We start from the raw sequence: 25,104 nt of genomic DNA, 5'->3' as shown, positions 1-25,104 counted from the left end.
CAAGGAGGGTGACGGGTACCCACCTCTCTTCCGCAGACAGACTGGCTCCAGAGGCTCACCCCTGCTCCGCGTGCACAGGCTGGCCTCGGCTGAGCCACCTCGGGGTAACGGAGAGGCAGCAGGCTCCAACACTGCGGCAGGGGCTGGCGCTCTGCAACCGCATGGCAGAAGCATCCCGCAGTGCCCTGAGACACCAGGGACAGATATTCTCCTTCCCATCCCACCTTCCTCACCCCCCACCTCCAGGAAAGAACCAAGGACCAAAAGTACAGCTAAGTTTTCTGGCCTTTTAGTTTCAAAAAAGTATTGATTGAAAGTGTACAACAGAACGAGGTGTGGCAGCAGCACCACGGACAGATTGTTTCACAAAAAAAACAGAAAGGGCCTTAAATAATCGGGTGCAGATTAAAAAAAACCTCAACAGTGAAAAAGTTCTTCCCTCCGAACAGAAATTCACGGCACAGAAATGGCAACAACCACAGGGAGACAATGGGGGGGACACCCTCCTCCTCACCACAGGGCTCTGTGCTCGCAGGCTGCCAGCCGCAGCAGGCCGCTGGCTGCTCCCGCGCGCAGCCCTGCCCTCGGCTCCCTCTTTGGAATGGTTACGGATGAACAGTGCGACACGCCCTTGCTAACCAGACCCACCTCCCACCCCCCAACCAGGACATGGACAAAGGCCTCTGCTAAGGCTAAAAAAAGGACAAGACTTTGGAGTCTTGAGTTCAGCATGTTTAAGAAATGAGAGTCTGGTGAGCGCACAGCAAAGTCCCTGTGCGAGGCCGGCTATTCCAGCTTGGCCTTCTTGTTGTTGTCACCGCCATTCTCTTCTGCTGGTGTTGCCACGTCCTCCAGTTTCCGCTTCCCACTTTCTCCAGGTGGGTGTGTATTACGGGGTTTGAAACTGATAATGATGCAGGTCATGTTATCGCAGCCGGTGCCGTCCCCGGAGGTGTCTGGAGCCAAGCACTGATCCAGCAGCTGGAGAGGAACAGGACAGCACAGGTTAGAGAGCACAGACACAGCACTTGTCAAGCGCTGGAACAGGCTGCCGGGGAGGCGGTGGAGTGTTTAAAAGACGTGCAGACGTGGCACTTGGGGATGAGGTTTAGCGGTGGCCTTGGCAGCGCTAGGCCAATGGTTGGACTCTATGATCTTAGAGGTCTTTTCCGACCTAAATGATTCTGTAACTGAGTCACTGGGCCCACTCTAGCACCCGACAGCGGTTCAGGGGCTGCCAAGCCAGAACAGTGCAGGCGAGACTCAAATGCTGTTCACAACCAGGGAAGTGACAAACATCGCAGCAGCCCTGGTTTTCTGGAAGTGGACAGAAACTCCGGCGGCTTGACAGCGACCTAGAGGTCAGGAACACTGGTCAGGGTGGCAAAGGAACTGGGTCCCAGTTCAGAGGTGTCTCTGCTCCTGTTCCAGCCAGCGCTGCAGCCCATGTGCTGCCAGATGCCCCAAGTGCTGAGCGAACTGGTCTGATGGAGAGGGACGGCAGACATGCTGCGTGCTGACGGGATGGTGAAGCTCGGAGCCTTACCTCTTCTACAATGGAGGAGAGCGGCCTCAGGACTCCATTCTCATCCTTTTGGGTGATCTTGGACTGGATGAAATCCACCACTTCCTGGCTGCTCATCACATTCCTGCAGAGAGTGGAGAGGTCAGAAGGGCCAGCAAAGGGAGCAGCCATGGCACAGTGTCCTGAGAGAGCATCTCACTGTGGCAGGGAGCTGAGGGAACAAGGTTGTGTGCACTGAGGAACAGGAGGGTTCAGAGCTCAGCACACTGTGATGTCCCTCCAGCTGAGAAGAGCTCCTCAGGGCACAACTTAACTCTCTGAGGCCGTGGGGAGAGAAGGGCTGACTAGCACCCAGTGCCCTTGGCCCTTCCTGAAACCTAGCTCCAGAGAAAGGCCAGACAGTGACGCCCCAGAGGCACACCTGCTCCCTCACCACTCACCAGATTCCATCACAGGCAATGACCATGAAGTCATGGTCGTCATTTATCGTCAGCACTTTGATGTCAGGCAAGGCAGAGATCATCTGCTCTTCTGGAGGCAGATTCTTGTTCCGCTTGTAGAAGTGATCCCCTGCAGTGGAGAGGAGGATCAGTTTTTGCTGTGGCTGGACCCTGGCAATGCCGCCCCCCCGCCCAGTGAGAAACACCGCCTTGCCAAGGGGCAGCCCCAGCAGAACCAGAGCCAGTGCTCCCACAAGCAGAGCAGAGCAGGCTGTGGGCGCATCCGACAGAAATCTGCCACACTGTCCAAGCTTTGGCGAGTTCAACGTGCTGTTACCAAACGCCGAGAAAGAGGCGCCTTTGCCAAACCCAAACCAAGTGCCACTTCCCCAGCTCCTGGGGGAACAGCAGGCCAAGAGCACACGGCCTCTGAGAGCCTGCAGCAGTGCTCACGAGATGAGCGATCCCCCGCCTGGGAGCAGGATTTGCAGCTTGCTGCAGCACGAGCTTGGCTTTGCCATGGTAACGCTAGATGCTACCTTTCCTGAAGCCCAGGCTGTCCAGGGCCAGGTATCTCCATGCAATGCCCGCAGCACGCTGCTGGATTCAGTCCTTCCCAAACCCTCAGCAGCCAAAGCTGACTTAAGAAAACTGATCCTCAGCCCTGACTAGCAGACTTATCTGGAATTGCATCCTAGGAAGGGACTTCCAGGGCCACTGGGAAATAGCAGGAGGAAATATCATTGTCTTCCTAGATAAACAGACCCCTAGTTTCCATCCTAAATGTGTTTTTCTCTCTTTTCCCTAGGATAACGTCAATGGTTTTGGTCCTTCTGCACAAGTACTCTCCACTCACACCCTTAGCAGCTGACACTCCCTTCCCTCCTCGGTCTGTTTCCCAGTATATTCTCAGCGTTACTCACGACCCTTTCCGTAACGCCTCCCAGCATCTCACCTGCTCAGACTGTAGCCGCTGACTGGGCCAAGACCTTGTTTGGCTGCCAACGGACACGCCCAGCCTCCTGAGCCATCAATTACTCCAACACTGCTCGTAGGAGACCACGAGATGAGTACAAACACCAGCCAGGTGCTGCCTAAAGCGCTGCAGCAAGGGGGATGCGGTTTGTGCCATTAAAAGGCAACAAACTGGTGTAAAGCTCAAACTGGTATAAAGTTACATCCCCAGAAAGCAACACACCAAGGTCCTTCAACGGCCTCCTGGCAGGAAGAAATCCTGTTCAAGTCAACAGTTTGTTTCAGGGGCAGTTTATGCGGGGTGGTTTCTGACAACCCAGCTGTTGGCCAAACAGCCGTAGAGGCTTCACGCACAGTCCTGCGCTGGGGCCTGGCAGGTGCTCGGTGGTGCCTCCTCCTGACGTCTGCTGGGCAATCTCTAATCGGACGGAAATCTCACCACGTCAAATACTGAACAGGCTCTGCTCATCACCCAGTTAAAAACTATTCCTTAAAGGTACTGGCTGGCAAGTGCTGGGAGCACGGATGTCCGGAGCACGGCTCTGAGCCCAGACGTGCCAGCGCTCCCCCCCGTGCTGCTCACCGATTGCCCTGGAGAGGTTGAGACCGCCGTTCACTCTCCCATCCATGGTGACCTTGCCGCCGGCGTTTTTTATCCTGGCCAGCTCCACCTCATCCTCTGGTTTATGGTCATACGACATGTCGACAGCTTTGCCACCTTCCGACACCACGCAGCGAGAGTCTCCAGCATTAGCCACAATCAGCTGCTTGCCCCGGATAAGCGCCACGACAGCAGTTGTCCCGCTGTCGGAGCCAGGCTGCAAGAAACAAATGGTTTTACTGAGACTCCTTTCTCTGGCTCCATATCCAGTCAGTACGGGAACCAGCGCTAGCCACCGCGGGCCCAGCAGTGTCCCAAACCCTGAGGTGCCGCGTCTTTCCCCTTCTTCCCGTAAGCACGCACAGAACAATGGAGGACAGCCCGAGGGAAGCGTGAAGCACAGCAGGAGAGCGTTCACTGAGAGGCAGGGCCAAGCGACACCTCGTTGCAGCCTCACAACGCACCAGCGGTTCGGGACTCTCCCGCTATACTCTCAGCTCTAACGTGCTGATTCCAGTCCCAGCCCAGCTCAAGCAGAAGCCTCACTGCAAGCCAGGACATCTCTCCAGAGAGAGAAGGTTGGCACCCCGGAAGCTGCAGTCCCCTCTTCCTGACACTCTGGGTCCCGGGCCCATCTGCCAGCGCTGCCATGGGCTGAGGAGCCACAGCCTTGGCCTGGCAAAGAGCAATGCTCTGCCCAGGAGCAGCAGTGCCAGCAGAACAGTCCTGCCGCTGCCCTGCGCTCTCCTTCCACGCCAGCCCCCACTACGCTGTCTAAGCACAGCAAACCCAGCCGTGGAGTCAGCCTCTTCCCGTCTCAACCCGCTGCCCAGATCCACCTCCTATCCCTCAGCTTTTGGCCTGCAGTCAGGTTGTCAGCAGCTGTGTTCAGCCTCGGGAGAACAAAAGGGATGTTCTACCTCCATCGGAATGGAAACTGCTCCTCGCTGAGTCCCCCCCAGTGCCCTCGGCTCCAAACTATGCTGCAGAACACAAAAACAGGGTGTGCACCTCCTCTTTCCCCTCCATGCCTGGTAACAACATTTCCTCCTCTTCATCCTCGTCCTCCTCTGCTTCTTCAGTGTCATCTTCATCATCTTCATTCTCTGCCTCTTCACTGCTGTAACCATCCTCATCCTCGCTGCATTCCTACAAGAAACGGGAGACACCACCAGGAGTCACACCGGACGCTCTCAGTGCCCTCCCCAGACAGCTGGTCCCTCCGTCCAGGGGACGGAAGCTAAGGTCATCCCAGAAGAGCGAGACGACCTGGCAGGTTCCCCCCACACCTGATGTCTATAATCCCAGCAGCTGTTTCAACTCACACAGTGAATGGCGGGATGGTGCATGCAGCCCGACCAAGGGCTATCCATTAGGGCCGCTGCATGGATGGGGGTGTGTTCCCTTCGGGGTTATCTAAACAACCCCCGGTACTCCCATGAGATGGGCTCAAAAGTATCAGCCTGAAAAATCTGCTCCTAGGACAGACCTAGGATGAGCCATGGGCTCAAAAGTATCAGCCTGAAAAATCTGCTCCTAGGACAGACCTAGGATGAGCCAGGGGCTCATAGCTCAAGTACCACAGTAAGCAACGCATTCTGCCCAGCCAGAAGGCCACTCTGTCCCAGTGCTGTTTCCTACCTCACTGTCTTCCTCCTCTTCCTCAACCTCATCTGACTCATCCTCACTGTCCTCAAAAAATTTGGATTTGGTTGTGCGCTGGGGCTTTCCCGTAGAGGAGCAGGAGGGCCCGGCCTCCCCAGTAGAAGAGGTGACGGCCTCGTCACCTTTGCCTAGTTCAGGCTTCTGCAGAGCAGGGCTGTTGCCTCCAGCGCTGGCTTTGTCTGAGGTGGAGGAAATACCCGTGATTTCTTCGTCTGGCTTCCCATTCTTCCTCTCCTTGTGGTCGGTAAGCTCCCCCGGGTCAGCCTCTCCATTCATATTTGACTCCCCATCATGCTGCTTGCCTGTCCCCTCTGCAGCGTTCTCCCCATCTGGAGATAAAGACTTGTTTTTGAGGTTCTTGGTGCAGTTTTGTCCATAACGTGTGAGAAGCTCCTCAATGGTCATTGTGGCTTCTTCATGCAGAAGAGCAGCTTCCTCATTATCCACTAAAAAGGGAAAGGGGGAGGGGGTGAGGACAAAGCGGGTCAGAAAGCAGGACATATCACCACAGCAGCAGCTGCGCAGCACACGCCGGGTCCCGCAGCGAGCCGCCCCGAGCAGAGGCTGCTATCGCAGGCAGGTGTCAGCAACGCTCAACAGGCTGGTCACTGGCAAGCACACACACAGCCGGGCCTGCACCACTCCACAGCTTCCAGGTGCTGCAGAGGAACAGTACGCAAACGGCAGGGGAATGGCTCCAGGGAGCGATGCGCGCAGTCTGCAACTGACCCGGCTGCCTCCGCCCCTGAGGCTGGCTGACCCGGAGGCAGCACAGAGATTTAAACTGGATGTAAGATTGGAGGGCAGAGCCTCATGTTTCTCGATTGCAGGCTCCTCTGAAGCCGCGGGGGAAGCAGATGGACCGCGTTCAGTGTGGATTTGTTCGCTAATACTGTGGCTGGGAAGAAGAAGGTTTTGTTACAGCAGTTGCTCCATGGGCCATGAGCACCCCAGGGGTCCCAGCCAGCTGCACTCTGGACCTTACAAACAGGTGACAGGACAGCTTTAGGCAGCGCACGCAGCATCTCCCAAGCAGAACGTGACAGAAAATTCGACGACTTTCCCTGAACTATGAGCCCATGACCACCACTTCCACACTGACATCCCCCTGGTTATAATTTTCTTTGATAGTTAATCCCAAAAGGAAAAGAAACACCCATATCCCCAGTACTCCTGAAAATACAGGGGAAAAGCCAACCAACCAACCCACCCACTTTGTCCCTGTCAGATGGAGGAGGAGGGCTGGCAAAGTCAGCATTTTCAGCCCAACACACAGTGTTCAAGGTGAGTGTATCTGCCTCAAGACTCATCATAAGACATTCAGCCAGAGCAGCACAGGGTTCTACCCTGGCAACTACTCGCTGGTGGAAAAGCACACCTGCTGCTTTGTGAGCAAAGGGATTGCTGAAGAGACCAGAATCTGCTTCAGCCCGCTCTGCAGCTGGTGTCTGCCGCCAGCTCGGGAGAGCTGAGCTCTGGACATATCGTTTCACTTTGAGAACTCAGCCAACGTCCCGGCTCTGAGGCTTCTGACGCATCCTAGAGCTCTACACCCCACGGAGCAAGCCCTGCGGAAAACCGACAGACCGGTTTGTTATTCACAGGGTTAAGCTACCAAACGGATCAGAATTCCCGCAGCACCAGCCCAAAGCAATAACCAGTGCTGAGGGGTGGCGGTTCAACTTCAGCTGAGATTTAACTGAGAAATTTGTACAGAAAGCCCCCTGCTAACGGAGACCTGGCCCAGCCGCTCTCAGTCCCTGTCCTGGAGCTGCACTCTTGTCTACTCCGCAGCACGTGACTTACCATCGTCTTCATCAGCAACTTTCTCCTTCTCATCTTCATCATCTTGGGGTCGCCCAGCCATCTGGGAGAGCTCTTTAATCACCTCCTCAGTGGTGAGCTTGGCATCTATGGCTAAGAAAGCATCCTCCAGCGCCTACGTACGAACACAGACATGAAAGTGTGCACCGTTTCGTCTTCCTTACAGGATGCCTGCGTGTCATGCTGTGCAACCAAGTCTCTTCCAGACCTACACCACACAATCACAGAGTGGCTGAGGTTGGCAGGGACCTCTGGAGTCCACCGGATCCAACACCGTGCTCCAGCAGGGACACCCAGAGCTGGCTGCCCAGGACCACGTCCAGACGGCTTCTGAATAGCTCCAAGGACGGACTCTCCATCACCTCCCCAGGCAGCCTGTGCCACTGCTTGGTCACCCTCACACTCAAAAATGTTTCCTGATGTCCAAAGCGACCCTCCCAGGGCCCAGTTTGTGCCCATTGCCCCTGGTCCTGGCACTGGGCACCGCTGGCAGAGCCCAGCCCCATCCCCTCGGCCCCCTCCCTGCAGGTGTTCGTGGACACGGATTCAATCCCCGGAGCCTGCCCTGCTCCCGGCTGGGCATCCCAGCCCCCCCCGCCTCTCCTCAGGGCCCCCCAGCCCCCCCGCCTCTCCTCAGGGCCCCCCAGCCCCCCCGCCTCTCCTCAGGGCATCCCAGCCCCCCCGCCTCTCCTCAGGGCAGAGATGCTCCAGGCCCTCCACCTTGGTGGCCCCTCGCTGGGCTCTCTCCAGTCTGTCCGTGTCCCTCTTGCACTGGGGAGCCCAGCGCTGGGCCCAGCACTCCCAGTGTGGCCTCACCAGCACTGAGCAGAGGGGAAGGATCATCACCTCCCTCAACCAGCAACGCTTTCCTAACGCAGCCCAGGACGCCACTCGCCACCTTTGCAGCAAGGGCACGTTGCTGATTCATGGTCAAGTTGGTGTCCACCAGTACCCCCGGGGCCTTTTCTGCTGCGCCGCTTTCCAGCTGGTGGCCTCCAGCCCGTACTGGTGCCTGGGGCCAGGACTTTGCGCTTCCCCGTGCTGAACTTCAGGAGGTTCCCTAGCCCATTTCTGGATACTTGGGTGTTTCAGCCTAGAGCAAGAGCCACAAACTGCTTCAAGTTTGCTTTGTAGGCTATCCTCAGACTAGATGTAAATGGAAGCTCTGGAGGGACTGTCTTCCCCTCACCCACACTGCTGCAGATCCCAGTACCTACCGGAGGACACCCCACGTCAGACGAGGCATTAGTACTACGAGGGGGATTACAACAGAAGGATTGTTTGGTGGAAGCAAGACATGAACTAACCTCCCACCTCTGACAAAAGCTGCCTCTGCTCCCCAAAACACACACACAAAACAGCAAGCTGGAAAATAGAAGGTGGTTTTTCTTTGAAAACACAATCAACAACCTGGTGTACGCTCCTAGAAACAAGGAAGGGAATTTGAAACAGAAGACATGGGAGGCAGACCTTGAAGGGACAGGGCCCTGCACACAAGTACCAGGTACCTAAGCAAGGGCTTTCCTCTGTGCTTACGTGTTTCAGGGCAGAGCTAAACTCCTACCTTCTGCAATTTGCCTTCCTTATAGGCCTTCTGGTCTTTGATGATCTCGGGAAGGTACTTGGCACAGTACAGGGCAACTTCTTCTCCTGAAAGAGAGCAGAAATCCTTTAAGGAGGCTGGTGTTTCCAGAAGCAAAACGCACTCTTGAGCAACTCGATTCCTGAGGCAAACCTTGGGACACAAACCAGAACAGGCCCAGGCACGGACAGTCACGCAGCAACAGACGGCTGCGGATCTGACGCCTCCCAGCACGCTGCACCTCCAGAACAGCCGGGTTTGAGAACGACCCCTGGCAGACTGCAGTGCGCGCTTACCCTGCAGGTCTGGCCAATGCTGTAAGCTCCTTGAAAGGGAGCTTAGACCCATTTTGGCACTTAGGCCAACTGCTTAGTCTCATCCTACCTAGAAAGCTCTATTTTCACATGTAAGCACAGGGATAAACAACAAGCAGAGGAAAAGGGAAGTTCTGGGTCAATGCAAGTGCTCTCTCACAGCATCATCAACATGCCAAGCAGCACAAAAAGCGTTATGTATTCTAGCGTGCATTCTAGACCAAGGAAAATACGATGCCACAGCCTTCAGATAAGCCTTTCAGGAAGATGGGGGTCCTGATCGGCACAGCAGTCACCTCAGTACAGGAAGGCGTGTGTGTGTGCACGGCATGAACGAACGGCGGCCAGAACACCAGGCTGCCGAGAGCACGGAGCATAACTTGGATTGATGGTCAACAACTCAAACCAAGCACCCGCTGCTGGAGCAGCTGAAAGATGTTTAGAAGCTGGAAACACTCCAGCAGGTCAGTAATTAACACTGTCGAGTATGCAGCAGAGCGCAGGAGACATCTTGTGATGTCTCCTTAATAACAAAGGTGTTATTAAGAGAGGAAGAAGATTAAACAGAGCGCGGGATCGTGAATTTCCGTAGTTCAGCTCAGCAAGGGGGACCAGAAAGAGCAGTGCAATGTAAGAGATCAGTCTAGTAATTTAGGTTTTTATACGAGAGGCAAAGAACGATGTAGGACGGGAACCTGGCTCACAGGTCACAAGAAAGAAAAATTAGAGCTAGAAACTGAGAAACAAAGTAAATGTCATGCACAGAAGGGTGGCAGAGGGGAGCAGGGCAGACCACCAGCCATGGAGGGGTCCAGCTGTGTGCCTAAGACCTGGCCGGGTGCTGGACGGGCCGCTCTGCCACGGGGCAAGGAAGGAGCAGCACGAGTGGGCTGAGCACAGCGCGCAGGAGCCTCCCTGCTCGCTGCTGGCTTTCCTGCGGCTGTAGGCGCGAGAGCCACGTGTGCGCCTTCCCTCCCGGCTACAGAAGGACGGTTTGTACAGCAGGGCTGAAACAGCCACTCAGCTCTGGATCTCTCTGCTAGCACATCCCAGCTCCCCTCTCGTTCTTCCAGCCAGACAGAGGCGGTGCAGGAGCTGGACACGACGAGAAGCAACGCACACGGGAGCAAAGCGCTGCCAAGGAAATTGAGGTGAAAGCAGGGGAATCGAGGTGAAAGAACGAGAAGGGTGGGAAGCAGCTAGCCACCAGCTTAGTGAAGGGAGAGGCAGAGGGAACACAGTGGAAGCAAAGAGGTGGTGAGATCCGAGAGAAAGAAACAGCAGACAAAGGACTTTCCAAACGCGCTGCAGAAAAGGGATCAAGCGGCCATTGACAAAGAACACGAACCTTGCAAAACGGCTGCTGCTAAAATAGCACCGCAACAAGTTCAGTGCTCCGGTCCAGACAACAAAGAGACAGCTCTGTCTGACCGTGCTCCCAAAAATGCAGAGTGGGAAGAGAGGGCAGGAGAAACAAAAGAGGAAGATCACAGAAAAATAAGTGACCTACGGGAGAAATAGGAGTTACCCTGGCACGTTAATGAGCACTTACAAAAGAGAGCACCGAGGTGACCTGACAGCCACAGACCTGGCACAAAAACAAGACGACTGGCTGGACCTGACAGGATCTCACATGAAACGATGGACAACTAACTCCCATTGACATGCGCTTACGGACGCAGATCTTGCCGATCCAACTCAACATCTGCTCTTAAAGATACTCTGATTTTGGCTGATAAAACTAATCACACTGACCTAACGGATTTAGGTAAGGTATATCACTTATATCTATAACTTACATATGTACGTGTATAGGACAGGACTTTGCGTGAAAGTTAAATCGGTTAAGGAACTGCAGAATCGGTTAAGGAACTGCCAACTACCCGTCACGAGATGAAATCGAACAAATCACACGGAAAGATGTGGTTATACACAGTCTTGAAGGACGGGCTCCAGAGGATACTGCAACATTTTTATCAAAGAGCCAAAATAAAACAGATTTTCTATGAGAAAATTGTAGATGAGAATAACGACAGTGACAAGTCTTCCAGATAACTGGATGAACTGGGGGTAGTGAGTAGGGGCTGCTCAGAGAGGTACGGACACCGAGAAGACGTCTGCAGTCTTGGACCACGGCAGAAAACCACCCAGACATCCGAACACGCTGTGGGATGGTCCTGCAAGCAGCAGGGCTGCAGATGAGGCAGCAGCTCTGCGCGGTCTGTGCTTCTGGAAGCGGCTGACAGACAACACCAGCGTGGACACCTGATGACCCACCAGATGGAAAAGATGACCCAACGCTGCACAATTCTGCCACAGGATTTTCTTCACAGCACCAGCAGCTTGATCTGAGAGCGACCGACGCTTTGCAGCCTTGGCCCCCGTACGTTCCCTGAAGCGGGCAGGGCACAGGGCGGGAGCACGGCCTGCCCGAAGGCGCTTCCACAGGCTGGGCAGCACCGCGTGACGCAATGCCATACCTTGCTCTGTCACCACAGAAGCAGGAAGCCAGCCCCAGTATGAAAAGCACTGGCTGTACACAATTTGTAGGTGCCACAGAGGACAAGAAACCTTTGCTGTCTCCCATGCATCTCCTGCACAGATGTCACAAAAGACACTGCTGCTGCAACCTGACAAGGCTTCACACAGGACCCTTTGCCAGTCTCCCAGATTTTTCTCTTCACTGGCTGCTGCTCGCCCTCAAACCGGCCATCCTCTGCGAGCAGAGCTGGTCGTGGCGGTACCCCGTCTCCCGTGCTCAGAGGAGACAAAGGAGCTCACCTACAGCGTTTTAACCAAAACTTCTGGAATAACAAGATTCTCCTCCGGAGCCTTATGGCTGCAGAAGATGATCCATCAAAACGAGTCCTCAGATCTGACAGGTGCACAGGAGGCAGCTACTGGCCCAGCACGCAGACCTCAAGTCCAGCTGCCTGCACAGCAGTCCCAGTGAGATCTAACGGCTTCTAGAAGCTGAGTCAGTAACTCAGCACATTGCTGCCACAGCGGCCAGAGAAACGAACCGGCTCAAGGAATTAATCTTCTACATGCAGACAGACATACTGAAACATTCTGTCTCAGCCCTTCTGGACCTGTCGCAGGAAGAAACCCACCAGGTTTTTCTCACTGACAAAGTCTTTGTGAGAGCGCAACAGGGAAACTCAACTTCCCTCCCGGTCCTGACCTGCACACCGAGTTCCCGGGCCAGCTGCGGCGAGGTAGCCTTTCCGCAGGTTAGCCTGGGTGCAGCCAGCGTCGTTACCTGGTGGACACGAACGGCTCCTTTCACTTTATCATTTAACAAACCCGGGGATTTGGTTACACTTAAGCCAAAACCAGCCTACCACGACATTTTAGCAAGGTCTTGTCTTCATTAAATATCAAGCACCCTTCCTCTGAAAACTTGGGTCCAGGGTGGGGACAAGGGCATCAGCAGCAGAGCTGCAGAGTCAGCTAATTACGAAAGCCCGTTTAGACACCTCAGTCCTGCCCAGTGCCCTTCATCAAGGTCCAGCTCCACTCGGGACCAAAGGATTCAGCCCCATGATACCCCCAGCCTGTGGCAGGGAATCAGGGAGGAGAACAGCTGTCAAAGAGACACCAGCTGCAACCGGGTAACAGTGACTGCTGTGACAGACCACAAAGCTCTCTGAGCAAAAGACTCTGTCAGCAAACTTGCTGAGGGTGCACTCTATCCCCCTGTTCATGTCGCCGCCAAAGATGTTAAACAGAACCAGTCCCAGAAGTGACCCCTGAGGGACGCCACTCGTGACCGGTCTCCACTTGGACATCGAGCCGTTGACCACCACTCTCTGAGTGCGGCCATCCAGCCAACTCCTTATCCACCGAGCGGTCCCTCCGTCAAACCCATGTCTCTGCAGTTCAGAGAGAAGGATGTTGTGCAGGACAGTGCCAAATGCCTTGCACAAGTCCAAGCAGGTGACATCCGCTGCTCGCCCCCTGTCCACCGACACTGTAACCCTGTTGTAGAAGCCCACCAAACTGGTCAGGGACGATCTGCCCTTGGTGAAGCTGTGTTGGCTGTCACCAACCACCTCCTTGCTCTCCATCTGCCTTAGTGTGGTGTCCAGGAGAATCTGCTCCATGACCTTGCCAGGCGCAGAGGTGCCAATGCCTCAGCTGCATGTCAGGCTTAACGTGACATAGATGCAGCAGCAGGAAGGTCTTCAGGAGGCTAAAGCAAAATATATAACGTGTCACGCTGAATTCCGTGACAAAGGAAATATCTGGAGGATACTCCAGAGCACGTCCTTTTATGTTCCTATAGAATTATAAAAAGAGAATGCTTTTGTTTGCAACAGAACACGTGGCGTTGTTAGGATGCCTGAAAGATCTCACAGAAAGGTGAAAGCATACATGGGAAAGTTCAGGTCTCAAAGCGTACTTCTGCACGGCCAGATGCCACTGCCAGAACCCACATCTGATCCAGTTTTAGGAGCAGGAGTCACATTCAGATGAAATACGGAACCAAGTCAGTTCATCTTGGCATTTCACACAGGGCTGGCCCCAAAGTCCCAAGGCCCTGCTGGAATCTCACCGCAGTATCTGTCTCCAGGAGCACAGGTTTGGACAGGACGTGTGAGGACAAGAACAGGCAGGAGCCTCAGGGCAGAAACCAAGGCAAGAAAAAGGCCTCCAGAGATACAGGTTCCTAGATAAAATCTTTTCCAGTGCACGCACATGCACAAACCCATCTATCTCATCTTCACAAGGCTGAAAGTAGATCCCACTCCAAGATTTGATCTGTATTTAGACACATACACACCATCTGCATATAAAATAAAGCTTAGAGTCAAATGACAAATAAACTAGCTAATAACAAGTATCACAGAATCTCTATGGATTGGAATACTATGTCAGAATAGGAAAAGAAAAAATTTCAGACCAGAGTATTAACTCAACTCCCACCCCAAGACAACGACAGGGAGGCAGAACGCTGATAGATCAGGAGCAAGATGACCAAGAACAGGGCAAGAGAGATCCATCACTCTGCAAACAAACTGGAAAAAATTACAACAGGGCTTGCTGTGTTCAAACAAAACACCCTGCCAGGAGCAAAAAGAAAACCTCACTATGCTGATGTTGACCTCCAAAAAGGGGGAGCTAGGTGTAAATGAAGACACTTACCAAAAGGACAAGAAAAGAAGCAGCTAAAAGGATACAGCACGTGTAGATAGCAACAGAGACTGCTCAGAAACAGCACCTGCTAACCAGCACATACAGGGGTACCTGTGGTGAACAGGCAGGGTTCAACACAGCAGAGTACCAGAAATGGGTCAATGTTTTCTCAAAGAGTCGATGAACAGGAGGAAATGATTTAGCTGATCTACTCCATACAGACTTTCAAAAAGTTTCAAATAAATGATCAAATACTCTACATAGTAAGCTGCCATGGGAAAAGAAGTAAGGTTTGATAGAAGCAGACACTTTTCAAAATGGAGAATGGCTACTGGCAGCATTGCTTGAAGACTTAAGTTGTTCAACATCTACAAAAATAATCTGGAAAAGAGGTGATGGTTCACTCAGTGATCAAAACTACAATAATCTGCACAATTTTACAGCAGGATCTTGTGCTTTTGCATAATACTGACAGATGAAATTCCTCACTGGCAAAGACAAGAACATGAAAAAAAGAAATGACCAACCTCCATACGCACGTCGGATGGACTCAGAGCTACCTGTTACCAGTTAGGAAAGATCTGGAAGAAACTGGGGACAGCATTCTAAAATGTCAGCTTACAGTTTATTTAACATCATTAGGAATTGTTAGGGAAGGAACCAAGAACAAAGCAGAAAACACTCATGTCACAACAAAATCAGGGTGTATCTGTAACTTAAAGCTAGAGGCAGTTCCAGTCAGCCTAACGCGTGCTGCAGAGCTAGAGTACATCCCCCCCCCCCCCCCCCCAAAAAAGGAGAAATATAATCAGAGCTGTGGTATAACATAACGCCTGGAATCCACAGCTATATCCCACACCAGCAGCCTCACAAGTTCCGTGGCCCAGGCATTTCATCACCTATGCTAAAAATTAGAAGAATGATCCACGGTGCAATTTTGGCAGAAGCTAGTCAGCACTCGCATAATCTCTGGACACCGTTCAGGATCCAGTAGGAACCTGGGACCGGCAGTCAGCCTGGACGCAGGCACACTACGTTAAATGCCACGACAGTCTAATGGCGTCAGCGTGGGCAGGCTGTGCCAACGGACCTCGGGGTGGAGAATGGGTGCTGCTGTTATTTACAACACAGGGTCAGCTGTACGACTAGAGACAAGTCTAGGACTCTTCTGACTGGAGGGAAGGACACGAAGTCCAAAATTACAGAAGTGAAAAGTGCTAATGCAGTGATTATTCACTCATTTCTCGTAAGTGTTGGGGACATTGAAGTGAAATTATCAGGCAGCAGATTTAGATTGAAGTCTTTTTTTCAATTAATAAAGTTCTATACAACACATCCTATGCAAATAATTACCAAACACATAAGCCTGGTTTAAAACGCAATTAGACAAATTCATGCAGAGTTAGCTCATCAAGAAGACTCAAGTGTGTCTGTAAGACTGCTGCAACCTCTCGCTGAGGGAGCCCTTAACTGGGAAACGGAAGCGGGGAAGGTATGTCAGGGAACGGATCCGCCTGTTCTAGTTTTCCACTCCTCCCTTGGGCAACCAGTTCTGGCAACCAGCAGCACATACTGACAGGTCAGACCTCTGGTCTGATCTCATGTCGCTTTTCTCACCGCCACTCTTCTGTGGCTATCCTGACTAGCTTATCCACCAAGAAAACAGCCGTTCTTAAAAGTTTTAGAAGAGGGAATGCAAATCTCATTTCAATTTTGTATCAACCATGACCTTCCTTCTAGAAACCCTTTCAGGGCCTTACTCAATGATATCTATCAAAGAAAACGCTCCCCAAGGAGTAAGATTTCTAACGACAGACAGGTGCTTGCCCAAGCAGCCACGGAGCCGCCCAGGAGAGCCATACGGAAGGAGTCTGGGGAGAACAGCGGGTGCAGTTACCTCCGTGTCCATCGTAGACTGAGAACATGGCTGTTTCGCTGTCCAGCTCGGGAATGCAGTTGTGCGCATCCTGAAAGAGAGAGCAAAATCCGGAATGACACGGACTGTACCAGACCCCCGCAGAGAAGTGGGAGAAAGGAGCAGGGAGGCTTTGAGTGCTGACACAGGGATTCTCAAATCTGGATGGAAAGCAAGAACAGTAAGAAAGCCTCCTCCCATTCTCAAAAGTTTACCTGGCGAGCGTCATCTTCAACGTTACGGTGCTCTCTGTGTTAGAGCAGTACCCCAGCCTTGTCACCACAGGACTTACTGGAAGCCCTTCAGATCCTCAGCACAGTAACTCTGGGTACGGCTGAGCTCGCGCCAGAACCAGACGCCTCTGCTCAGGGTACCTGTAAGGCCTGTGCTATTGTAGCAGCTCATGGTCCTTAAAAAACAGGAGGCAGCAAGCCATGCTCCATTGTACAAACCGGTACCTAGGCTGAGGGCCGTCTAGCTGAGTGTAACTACAGAAATACATGTTATCCCAGTACACTGGCAGCTTCCCCCACACAAATGCAACTGGCTCCGGGTCACCCACAGCGCCTGGCTGTTCCCACCGACGCTCTCTTCCCCTGTTCTTGCCAACCAAGAGCCATGCAAGCTGGAAAGCCACTCCGATGCACTGGCGAAGCCAGGTCAAACACAGAGCTTCCCGACCTCATGCCTTCAACCAACTGTAGCTTTGCCTTTGCTTGTCCTGGTTACGGACGGCACCAGTTGTTTATCCGAACAGCCTGACGAAAGGCAGCCTTGCAGGACACAGGATCATAGCACCCAGCGAGAACAAACAACTGGGCTGGAAAACCTCTCTCGGGACAAAAGCTCCCTCATGCTCTTCTCGCCACATGTGATGCTTCAGGAAGGCACTGCCGGCCTCAGGCACAGCTACCAGGCAAGCAAGGCAAAGAGCCTGGCTTCTCTCAAGTGTCTTTGAAGCAGCGAAGCAAAGGACAAGTGACCGGTCACCTAACAGCGCAAAAACCAAAGCACAAACCCAGGAATCACTTCCTAAGGCAAGGCATACGCCTTGATTCTGGCAACCGTCCACAAAAACTAGGACTCTCCGGGGGCAAACCGGAGGGAAGGAGCATCCCAGGGGCACTTTGGGCTTAGGTGCCCAAATGGCATCCAGCCGCTCCTTGTGCACGCTCCCCGACTACAAAGACCAGCAACATACACGCTATATACACCGAGCAACCTTTCTCTCCACAAGGTCTCACAGGAACACCAAACTTTGAAGAAAGCACCAGCAGATTTTAGAGCCAAGTGCTGCCCTCTTTCACTCGATCGGTAAGCAAACTTGGCTATTCCAATGCGAAGCCCAGAACTGAAGGATGGACTGAATCTTTCTCTTAAACTCTCCCCCTGCCTAACTAATTTCCTAACATTCCTTAAAGTTCAAGCCCTAATCTATCAACTTACAGTCTGACCGCACCCCACACGCTTTGTTCAAGAACAAGCATGTGATATTTTAAATAACGTGATCTAGTCTCTTTGCTGTGGTTCCAGTTCATCTCCTTAAACGTGCTACAGCTGCTCCAAGCCACCGTGCTTTCTCCAAGACAGCTGGCTCAGAAGTTTGGATGCGTCCCTACTGCCAGCCATAACCCACAACTGCTATACACACACAGAGCTACGTTTGCTGCACGGCCAAGCAACTGCTCAGCCCTTCACCCTCCGGAGTCCCACAATCAACGCAAAAAGAGGAGCTCTGGGTTTACGCAGCACTTGGTGCAATGGAACTCCTGCCACAGTGATGAAAACAACACCTCAACAGGCAAATTACAATCTCAGTTCAAAATGGAAAAAATCACTGACTTATAACGCAGGCAATTTAAGCAGAGTTCACTAGAGACAGCGAATGGAAGTAAGAATAGGCAAAGAACAGCATTTTTATGCTCACTTTTCAGAGTGTTTACAGAAGCTAGCAAGACAGCAAAACCACAACAAAGTAACTGGGATAAGTCCCAGGTGACTAAACAGCAGTTTAATTAGAGCAAGTAATGCAAATGCTGCTGGGCAGGAAACCCAGTACTGGCAGCAAAAACGGCCTCTTGACTTCACTTGTAGAGCGCTCACCGGAACCCGTCCTGACCCCGGAGCAGGGCGCTGCAGTCCAGGAGGGCAGACAGACACGGCCAGCACGCGTTGGCAGGAGCCGGTTCAGCTCCCGCGCTGCCCACAGCGCTTGCTCTACGCTGCCCTGAGCAGGAGCGCTGGTGGCTTCGCCCGCGGGGCTGCACGCCGGGTCCTGGCGTGTTCAGCACTAGGAGCAATTCAGAGCGCACCCGAGACCACTGAGACCACCTTGCGCCATCAGTTACGAGCCTCCGTCCACTGCTGCTTCCAGACCGGGAAAGCCGTCTGCAGCGACCGCCCTCCAAGCACCTCTGATCTCACGCTCTTCAGACCAAGCAGGAGCTCACAGAGCCTGGGGGCCAGCTTTCTGCTCTCTGGCCTTCTCCTCAGCAGTGACACGACGCTGGGTCTCCCCAGCTACCCCAGGGGTCACTGCAGCAGTACCGAAAGACACGTTTGAAATGTCAAACATCAAATTCAGTTGAAATTAGCAAACAAGTTAAAACCGAGAGTTAATTTGACAAATCTCCATCTTTTCAACCAAATTCTTGCATTTTCTGAAGCAAGGGCTTTTCTTCTGAACTCAGGAGCGAAAAGAAGCCGTACGCAGGGGTTGCTGGTGTCTCATGTTGGACACAGTCAGGATGGCACCAAGGAGCTCGGAGCGGCCCAAAGTGCCTCCTGCAGCTTTCACTGCATCCCAGAGCAATCTGTGCCACAAAGCCATCTTCAGCTTTTGCCCTGTTCTTATTTGCCCATAGTACCTAACGCTATTTTTCTGGTGTCCTTTCCTTTGGGTCTCTCATCTGCCCAAAACATCTCCTTATTCACAAAGCAACCTCTCTGGACTAAGAACAGATTTTTTTTTAAAGTATTCCTTCAGAGCCCTGTACACCTACTTCACTTGGCGGCTCCTAAAACCTAACTTAAAGGCAACAGAAAACTCCTCTACATAAATTTCTGCTACCCAATCTGTGTCCTACCACTTGTACACACTCTGACTGGCTTCACATTTGCTCAGAACCTCCTCCAGACCTTAAAGAAGAGCAAAAGTACAATTGAACACAAAGGAAAAAACACAAAGCAAGTCAAGACACAGAGAAGAACACTTAGCAACTGGACTGCAAGAAAACGCAACAGAACTTCTGCTCAGGTGTATGTGAAACAATACGCGGTTCTCTTCCATCACAGGCTTAGAAGCAACTTGCAGCAGGTTCAGCGTGTAACACAAGCGCTCCTGCCATCTTCTCATTTTTTGTGATAACACAGCTAAACCACCTCTACATCAATGCCCTCAGCATTGCTTCCGCCAACAGGGACCTAAGCCAAAGATGTTGGCTAGTGCAGGAAACATAGCTGCAAGTCCTGGGCCTCATCCAATTTCTGTAAAGGTCAACAGCACTAAGAACTGACCTCAAATAAGTGAAATTATGAGCCAGTGCCTCAGCTGTGGGAGGGCTACGTTAGCCCACCAGCACTGTAAATAGGGGTAATGTTTTGCTCTCCCTCATCCAAGCCCATCTCCTTAAAACACTCCCAGCCTCTGTGCACCGAGGATGCCAGAATGCTGCCTGCATCCAGCCTCTTACACATGAGCCAACGGCCTCGCAAAGATCGCACTGCACATCACTTCAGCGTTCCAGTAATGTCTCTGTGCCACCATTTCACCCCTCCAGAGGTCACCAGGACGGACGAGCTGAGACGCTGTCAGTCACAGCCAGCCAAGCACACACACACTCTGAGCGTCTCTTAAGAGCACGAGTGCCAGTTCTCCTGCCTCGTCTACCCTGGAAACCAGAGCCCGTGGTTTCACAAAGCTCCGATGGACACAGAAAGGAGGAAACACCTGGCTGCTGTTTTGTCACCAGTAAGACTGCTGTCACCCCCCAGCAGCAGTAAAGCATCTGACAGCGTGGCTCACGAAACCATATCTGCAAAAAATCAATCGCTGACAGTCTGAACGGGACACCTTCTCCAGGCCAGCCAACAGGCCAGAAACATGAAGGCTGCTTTGCCATGTTCAGGGAAAACGCACCCCGGGCGGGCCGCAGGACTAATATTAATCCTTATCTAATCTAGCTTGTTTGCTGGCTGCCTGGAGAGAAAGTAAACCAGCACATTAATGGTACTCACGGAGGGTGCTAGAGTAACTGCTGGCAAGGCAGAGCCGTCCCAGCAGCTCGATACTGCCCTTACACAAGCGGCTTCACAAAGCAGCTCCAGCAGACTCCCCCGGCGCGAGGAGCGCGGGCAAACACCCGGCTCCCGCAGCCGGATAGTTATCTTGCGAAAATTTGCCCCATAACGAGCCTAGCTGGTGGGATAGTAAAGCCAGGACTGGCTACGGGAGCCTGAGAGCAGCAAGGAGCATTCCTCCAATAAATCTGCCTAGGAAAAAAACAAAGCGAGGGAGAGAATAGAGGCTGACACTTCGCTTCTGCCCGGAGAGAAAAGCAGCGGTTTCGCCTGCGGACCTTTCATTCAGAACACTGCCCTGTCCCTCCTCCGCTCTTTAACCCGCGCCTCTCGTTCCCTGCCGGGATCTCTCGGCCTGGCCGCGCCAGGAGCCCCCGACGAGGAACCGCGCGGGGCCCCGCGGCGCCGGGACAAGCGACAGCCTCCGGCAAGGCCACGGCCGCGCCGGCGCCTCCCGCTCCGAGGGCGCGGGCACCGACAGGCCCGGGGAGAAGGAAGCCGCCCCGCTCACCTCCATGGAGACGCGCCAGCCCTGCATGGCGCTGAAGCCGAAGTGGAGCGGGCGCGGCCCGAGCCCGGCGCCGTCCCCCGAGCTCTTCACCGTGTTGGGCTGCGACAGGTAGGCGCCCATGGCGCCGCGGCGGCCTCCGCCGGCGGACCCGGCCCCCGGCGCGGCGGCCCTGCGCGGAGGGGCGGAGGGGCGGCGGCGGTAGCCGGGCCGCGCGCGACCGGACCGGACCGGGCGGCAGCGGGCGGCGCGAGCGGCCCACGCGGGCGGCGAGGCAGCGCGCGCGGCGGAGCCTCCCCCAGCCAGCCGCCGAGCGCGAGCCGCCGAGCGGAAGTCGCGCGGCCGGAAGCGCGGGCTCTGGAGGCGCCGCGGGGGGACGGCGCTCAGCCCGCGCGGCCGCGGCGCGGCGGCCGGAAGCGCCTACCATAGAGACGCGCGGCGCCTAGCGCGGCGCCGCGGCCGGGAGCGCGCTCCGCTCGGCGGCCGCGAGCCCGCGGGGGTGGGCCGCCACTTCGCCCCCGCCGCCCCAGCCCGGCAGCAGTGCAGCTCCCTCCTCCCGCTGCCGCCGGTTCCCGCGGGCCGGCCCAGCCGCACGCCGGGGGTTGCGGCGGCACTTCGGGGGCCACCGGGGAGACGGAGCCCCAGGCAGCCGCGCCCCGAGCACGGCTCGAGCTCATCGTACGGCGGGGAGGGGGAACGGGGGACGCGGGACCGGCAGTACCACCAGCGCCGCCGCCGCCTTCCTGTGGCGCGGAGCGGCCCCGCGCCCACCCTCCCGGCCCAGCCCACGCACCCTCAGCGGGCGCCCGCACCCCCCTGACCCGAGGGGGACACCCCCCCCGCCAGTGAGGGGCCAGGCGCATCTCCAGAACCTTATATAAACTCGGTCCCGCCCACCGACCAATCAGCGGAGGCTGATGCCCCCCCTCGGGCTCTCATTGGCTATCGCACGGTGCCAAGCTGCCCCGCCCTCCCCGCTTCACGGCCCTTCGCGCAGTGACCGCGCGGGCGCCCCCTGTCACAGGATATACCCGGAGCTCCGCCCACCGGCCAATTCGCGGAGGCTGACGGCACGCTCCCGGGCTCTGATTGGGCGTCGTGCGGGAGGCCCCGCCCCGGACGGCGCGTTACGCAGCGCGGCGGTTGGCGGCGGCCCGTCGGCGGGGCAGGGACGCGCTTAGGGACCGGGAGGTGCCGGGCGAGCCCGGTAAGTGTGCGGCCCCCGCTCCGCTTTCCACCCCGCTCCCGCCCCATCCCTGCGCTGCTCTCTGCCTTCGGCCGGAACCGGCTCGGCCGGGCGCCGCCAGCAGGCCCGAGGCGCGGCCCCGGCTGACAGGCCCGGCGGGCGCGGCCCGGTCCGGCCCATTGGGCCTGGCCTGGCCTCGCAGCCGCCTCGCCTCACGGGCAGCACGTCCGGCCCCTAGGTTGTGCGACCGCAGCATGTCGGAGGGCGAGTCCAAGCAGGTGCCGAGCGGCGGCTCCGACTCGAAGCCGGAGTCCGCGTCGTCCGGCCCGGGAGGAATGACCTCCGTGTCTGCGCCCGTGACTTCCGCGGCGCCCCCGGAGGAGGAGGAGGAGGAGGAGAGCGAGGACGAGTCCGAGATCCTGGAGGAGTCGCCGTGCGGCCGCTGGCAAAAGCGGCGTGAGGAGGTCAGTGCCGGGGGCCGCTTCGCGGGGCTGGGCCGCCGGGGTGTGCGGGGGAGCCCTGACCGGGCAGGGCGGGGCGCGGGACCCGGGCGGCCTCCGTCCTGCCCCGCCGGCTGTCCTCCTCCCACCTGTCCCCGGGTCAGCCCGGGCCCGTCAGGCGTGCGGGGCGGCAGGGAGATGGGCGGCCCTTTGTGCGCTGCGGAGCCGTCGTTCCGCGGGCTCGGGAACGTCGAGGTGGGAGCGCAGCCCGCTTTTCTCCCTGCGCGTTCGCTGTGTTGCAGGCTCTTCTGTACAGATGGTGCCGGGGCCAGCTGTTGCTGCTGTGTTCAGCAGGGAGCGTCTCAGCACTCCTTCCTGTGCGCGTCGCGTTTCACAGATCTCTTGCTCGGGTGATCGTGAAGAGCAATGACTGGATAGTCCTTGGTGTTTGCCGGGGAGCGTGAAGTGAACAGTACCTGCTGCGGAGGCGGCCAGTTACCCGTTCTCGCTTGCTTCTGATTTGTGCCTTGCTTTTGGTTTGCTTTGAAGTCTTTAATTAAGATAAAGCGTAGCCAGTTAGTGCAGACTTGTTTCTTGGCTTGTCCAACTCGCGTCCACTTCTCAGCGCATAGATCAGAATTCTCCTGTATAAGGATACAGGCAGATTAGATCTTACTGTTTGGGGCCTCTCCCTTTTTCCACCCTTTGCTGGGCTCTGTTTTATCTTATTGGGGGCTGTCTCCACAAACTGGTTTCTGCTTTGTATTGGCTCAGCGAAACCTGCTCTGGCCGGGCAAGCTCTATAGCTGTGGTAGCTGCTGAAAGACAGCAAATGTTAACTCCAGTGCGGCGGCACAAGTGCTGACGTAGCTTTTCTCAGCCAAGTCAGGGCTGAGCATAGAGGTTTGTCCGCTTTATCCATTTTGGTAGACACAGGGTAGTTCAAACTCTGGTAGCAGTGGAAGAGTTATTTATTCTGATGTAAATTTGGAGGTCAAAGTAAGGTCAAGGATTGCCCACAGTCCTTACCTTTGCTTCCTTGAAACCTGTCTTGGTTCTGTTAACATAAGCCGAACCCTGGCACGATGTGGTAAGAGCGTGCCTTTCCTGGTTTGGTTTGCAATGGGGAGGGTATCTGTGTGAAGCTTGGATTCGGACCTCCACAATGTGTTCCTTACGATAATCTGAAGGGCTTTTTCCTATGATCTGTGCTGAATTGGCACACATTGCAGAACAAAGCTGATGTTCAGTTGGAGTTTGTTTTGGTTTTCTGTTCAGTGTGTTTTGTTTAATACAGAGAATTTTGACACAGAAAGATAAATCTCCTTCCAGGCCGTTCTCTACTCTCCTACATTAAAAAGTAAGATTTGGTAGGCCCTAGTATTTTATTTAGATTTCAGTTTTCCTGTCTGCAGACAAATTAAGGCCCAAACACAAGAAGTTCCTTAAAATTTTGGCACAGCTAACTTACTGTCCTCTGGCTTGAGAACGGGAGTGCTGCTTGGTTTGAAGGCAAGCCGCCTCTGTACTTTAGATGTATGGGCTTTGTTCCACCTTCAGACGGAGCAGTGACTGTTGGAGGCCACGGAACGCATTGCTGACCGGCCCGGGGTCAGCTCGGGGTGTCTGGTTCTCCAGCCTTCGTCTGCCCAGGCTGCAGCGCCTCCCCGCAGGGAGAGCTGGCTGGGTGCTGGTGCCTGCTGCAGCTGCCTGCACAGGGGCCTTGCCTCGCGTGTGCGTGAGAAACACGGGCTCCTACTGACCGTGCCATTGAGTTCTGTTTTGTCTCTTAATTTTGCGTGTAAATTTGTGACTTGATTGTGGAAATTAATTCGCTTGGACCGTATGACATCATGTTCTTTTTGCTGTCTTCAGCTTTTGGACTGGCCCGTTCCCTAGAGTAAACTCTCCTGCTGCAGATGTTCCAGCACTAAATTTATTTTGGAACATCAGCTTTACTTTCTGGGCATCCTGGCATGCTCGTGTGCCAGCCGTGTCCGTGGAGAGGGCTGTTAGCGCGGGCGCGGTGGGCGCTGGCTGTTCCGGCCGGCGCAGCATGGAAAAGGACCGTGCCGCCCCCGGCGCGGCGGTGCAGTCCCGGCTCTTTATCGGGGCAGTATCTTCCGCGGACGCCGAATCCGGCAGCCGCCGTGGCCGCAGCGCGGAGCGGTAGCAGGAGCGGTGGCCGCGGCGGAGCGAGCGCGGCCCGCTGTTCCCGGTGTTCGGCGCCTCACCGCTTGCTTCCCGCCGCGTCCGCGCGTGCACGTTCGGGAACGCAGTAACCGCGCAGGTTTTCGGTGGCTGCCGACTCTGTCAGCAGCTGCCTCCGCGGCGCGTTCCGGGCACAGACTGCTCGTGGGGCGGCCGGGCGGCCTGCGGTGCCCGTGCCAGGCCCGCTGCTCCCGCCTCTCCGCCTGGGCGGCGGGGGCAGGCGGCGGGAGGGGCGCCGGCCGGGGCGGGGCGGCTCGCCGAAGGACGGCTGCTCCAGCCAATGGCGGGGGGCGGCGGGAAGCGTTACATCACCTGCGCCATCTCCCATAGGCTGCTCGCCGCCACGCCCTCCCGCCGGTGCGGGGCTCCCGGCCCGGGGCGGGGCCTGCTCTGGCCGAGCGCTGGAGTGGGCGCTGCTGGAGCGCTGCGGGGTCCGTGCGGGGCCTCTGCCCGCGCCCCCCGTGGCTCGCTCCGGCTCTG

At 55.4% G+C, this 25,104-nt stretch overlaps 2 protein-coding genes across 3 annotated transcripts in view; one reads left to right on the top strand and one right to left on the bottom strand.

Moving 5' to 3' along the window:
* Positions 1–267: 267 nt before the first annotated feature.
* Positions 268–21,085, bottom strand: PPM1G (protein phosphatase, Mg2+/Mn2+ dependent 1G). 2 transcript variants are annotated; one of them, XM_086745401.1, is made up of 10 exons: positions 20,791–21,080; positions 15,963–16,032; positions 8,595–8,680; positions 7,013–7,145; positions 5,183–5,652; positions 4,553–4,690; positions 3,524–3,758; positions 1,966–2,095; positions 1,547–1,649; positions 268–981 (listed from the first exon to the last, which is right to left on the bottom strand). In XM_086745401.1, the coding sequence occupies exons 1-10, from the start codon at positions 20,908–20,910 to the stop codon at positions 787–789; spliced, it is 1,680 nt and encodes a 559-aa protein (XP_086601527.1). In that variant the 5' UTR covers positions 20,911–21,080; the 3' UTR covers positions 268–786. The 2 variants fall into 2 exon arrangements, with proteins under 2 accessions (XP_086601527.1, XP_086601528.1); XM_086745402.1 differs by lacking the exon at positions 268–981 and having other exon boundaries at positions 1,607–1,736; positions 20,791–21,085.
* A 798-nt stretch (positions 21,086–21,883) lies between these two features.
* Positions 21,884–25,104, top strand: part of NRBP1 (nuclear receptor binding protein 1) — a 40,045-nt gene continuing 36,824 nt past the window's right edge. The window contains exons 1-2 of the mRNA XM_086745403.1: positions 21,884–21,994; positions 22,212–22,437. Of these exons, the coding sequence (XP_086601529.1) occupies positions 22,228–22,437 (210 nt within the window). The 5' untranslated portion in view covers positions 21,884–21,994; positions 22,212–22,227. The remainder of the gene's footprint in view (positions 21,995–22,211; positions 22,438–25,104) is intronic.

Source organism: Chlamydotis macqueenii, chromosome 3 (genome assembly GCF_036417535.1).
Source record: "Chlamydotis macqueenii isolate bChlMac1 chromosome 3, bChlMac1.mat, whole genome shotgun sequence".
In the NCBI taxonomy this organism is placed as follows: domain Eukaryota; kingdom Metazoa; phylum Chordata; class Aves; order Otidiformes; family Otididae; genus Chlamydotis; species Chlamydotis macqueenii.
This window is presented reverse-complemented; position numbering and strand designations above follow the sequence as displayed.

Bases quoted from the DNA above. Each gene is read 5' to 3' on its own strand.
- PPM1G (XM_086745401.1), bottom strand. From the start codon at position 20,910: ATGGGCGCCTACCTGTCGCAGCCCAACACGGTGAAGAGCTCGGGGGAC. The intron at 8,681-15,962 runs GTAACTGCACCC...GCTCTCTTTCAG, and splicing joins AGTCTACGATGGACACGGAG to GAGAAGAAGTTGCCCTGTAC. The intron at 5,653-7,012 runs GTAAGTCACGTG...TTCCCTTTTTAG, and splicing joins AGTTGCTGATGAAGACGATG to TGGATAATGAGGAAGCTGCT.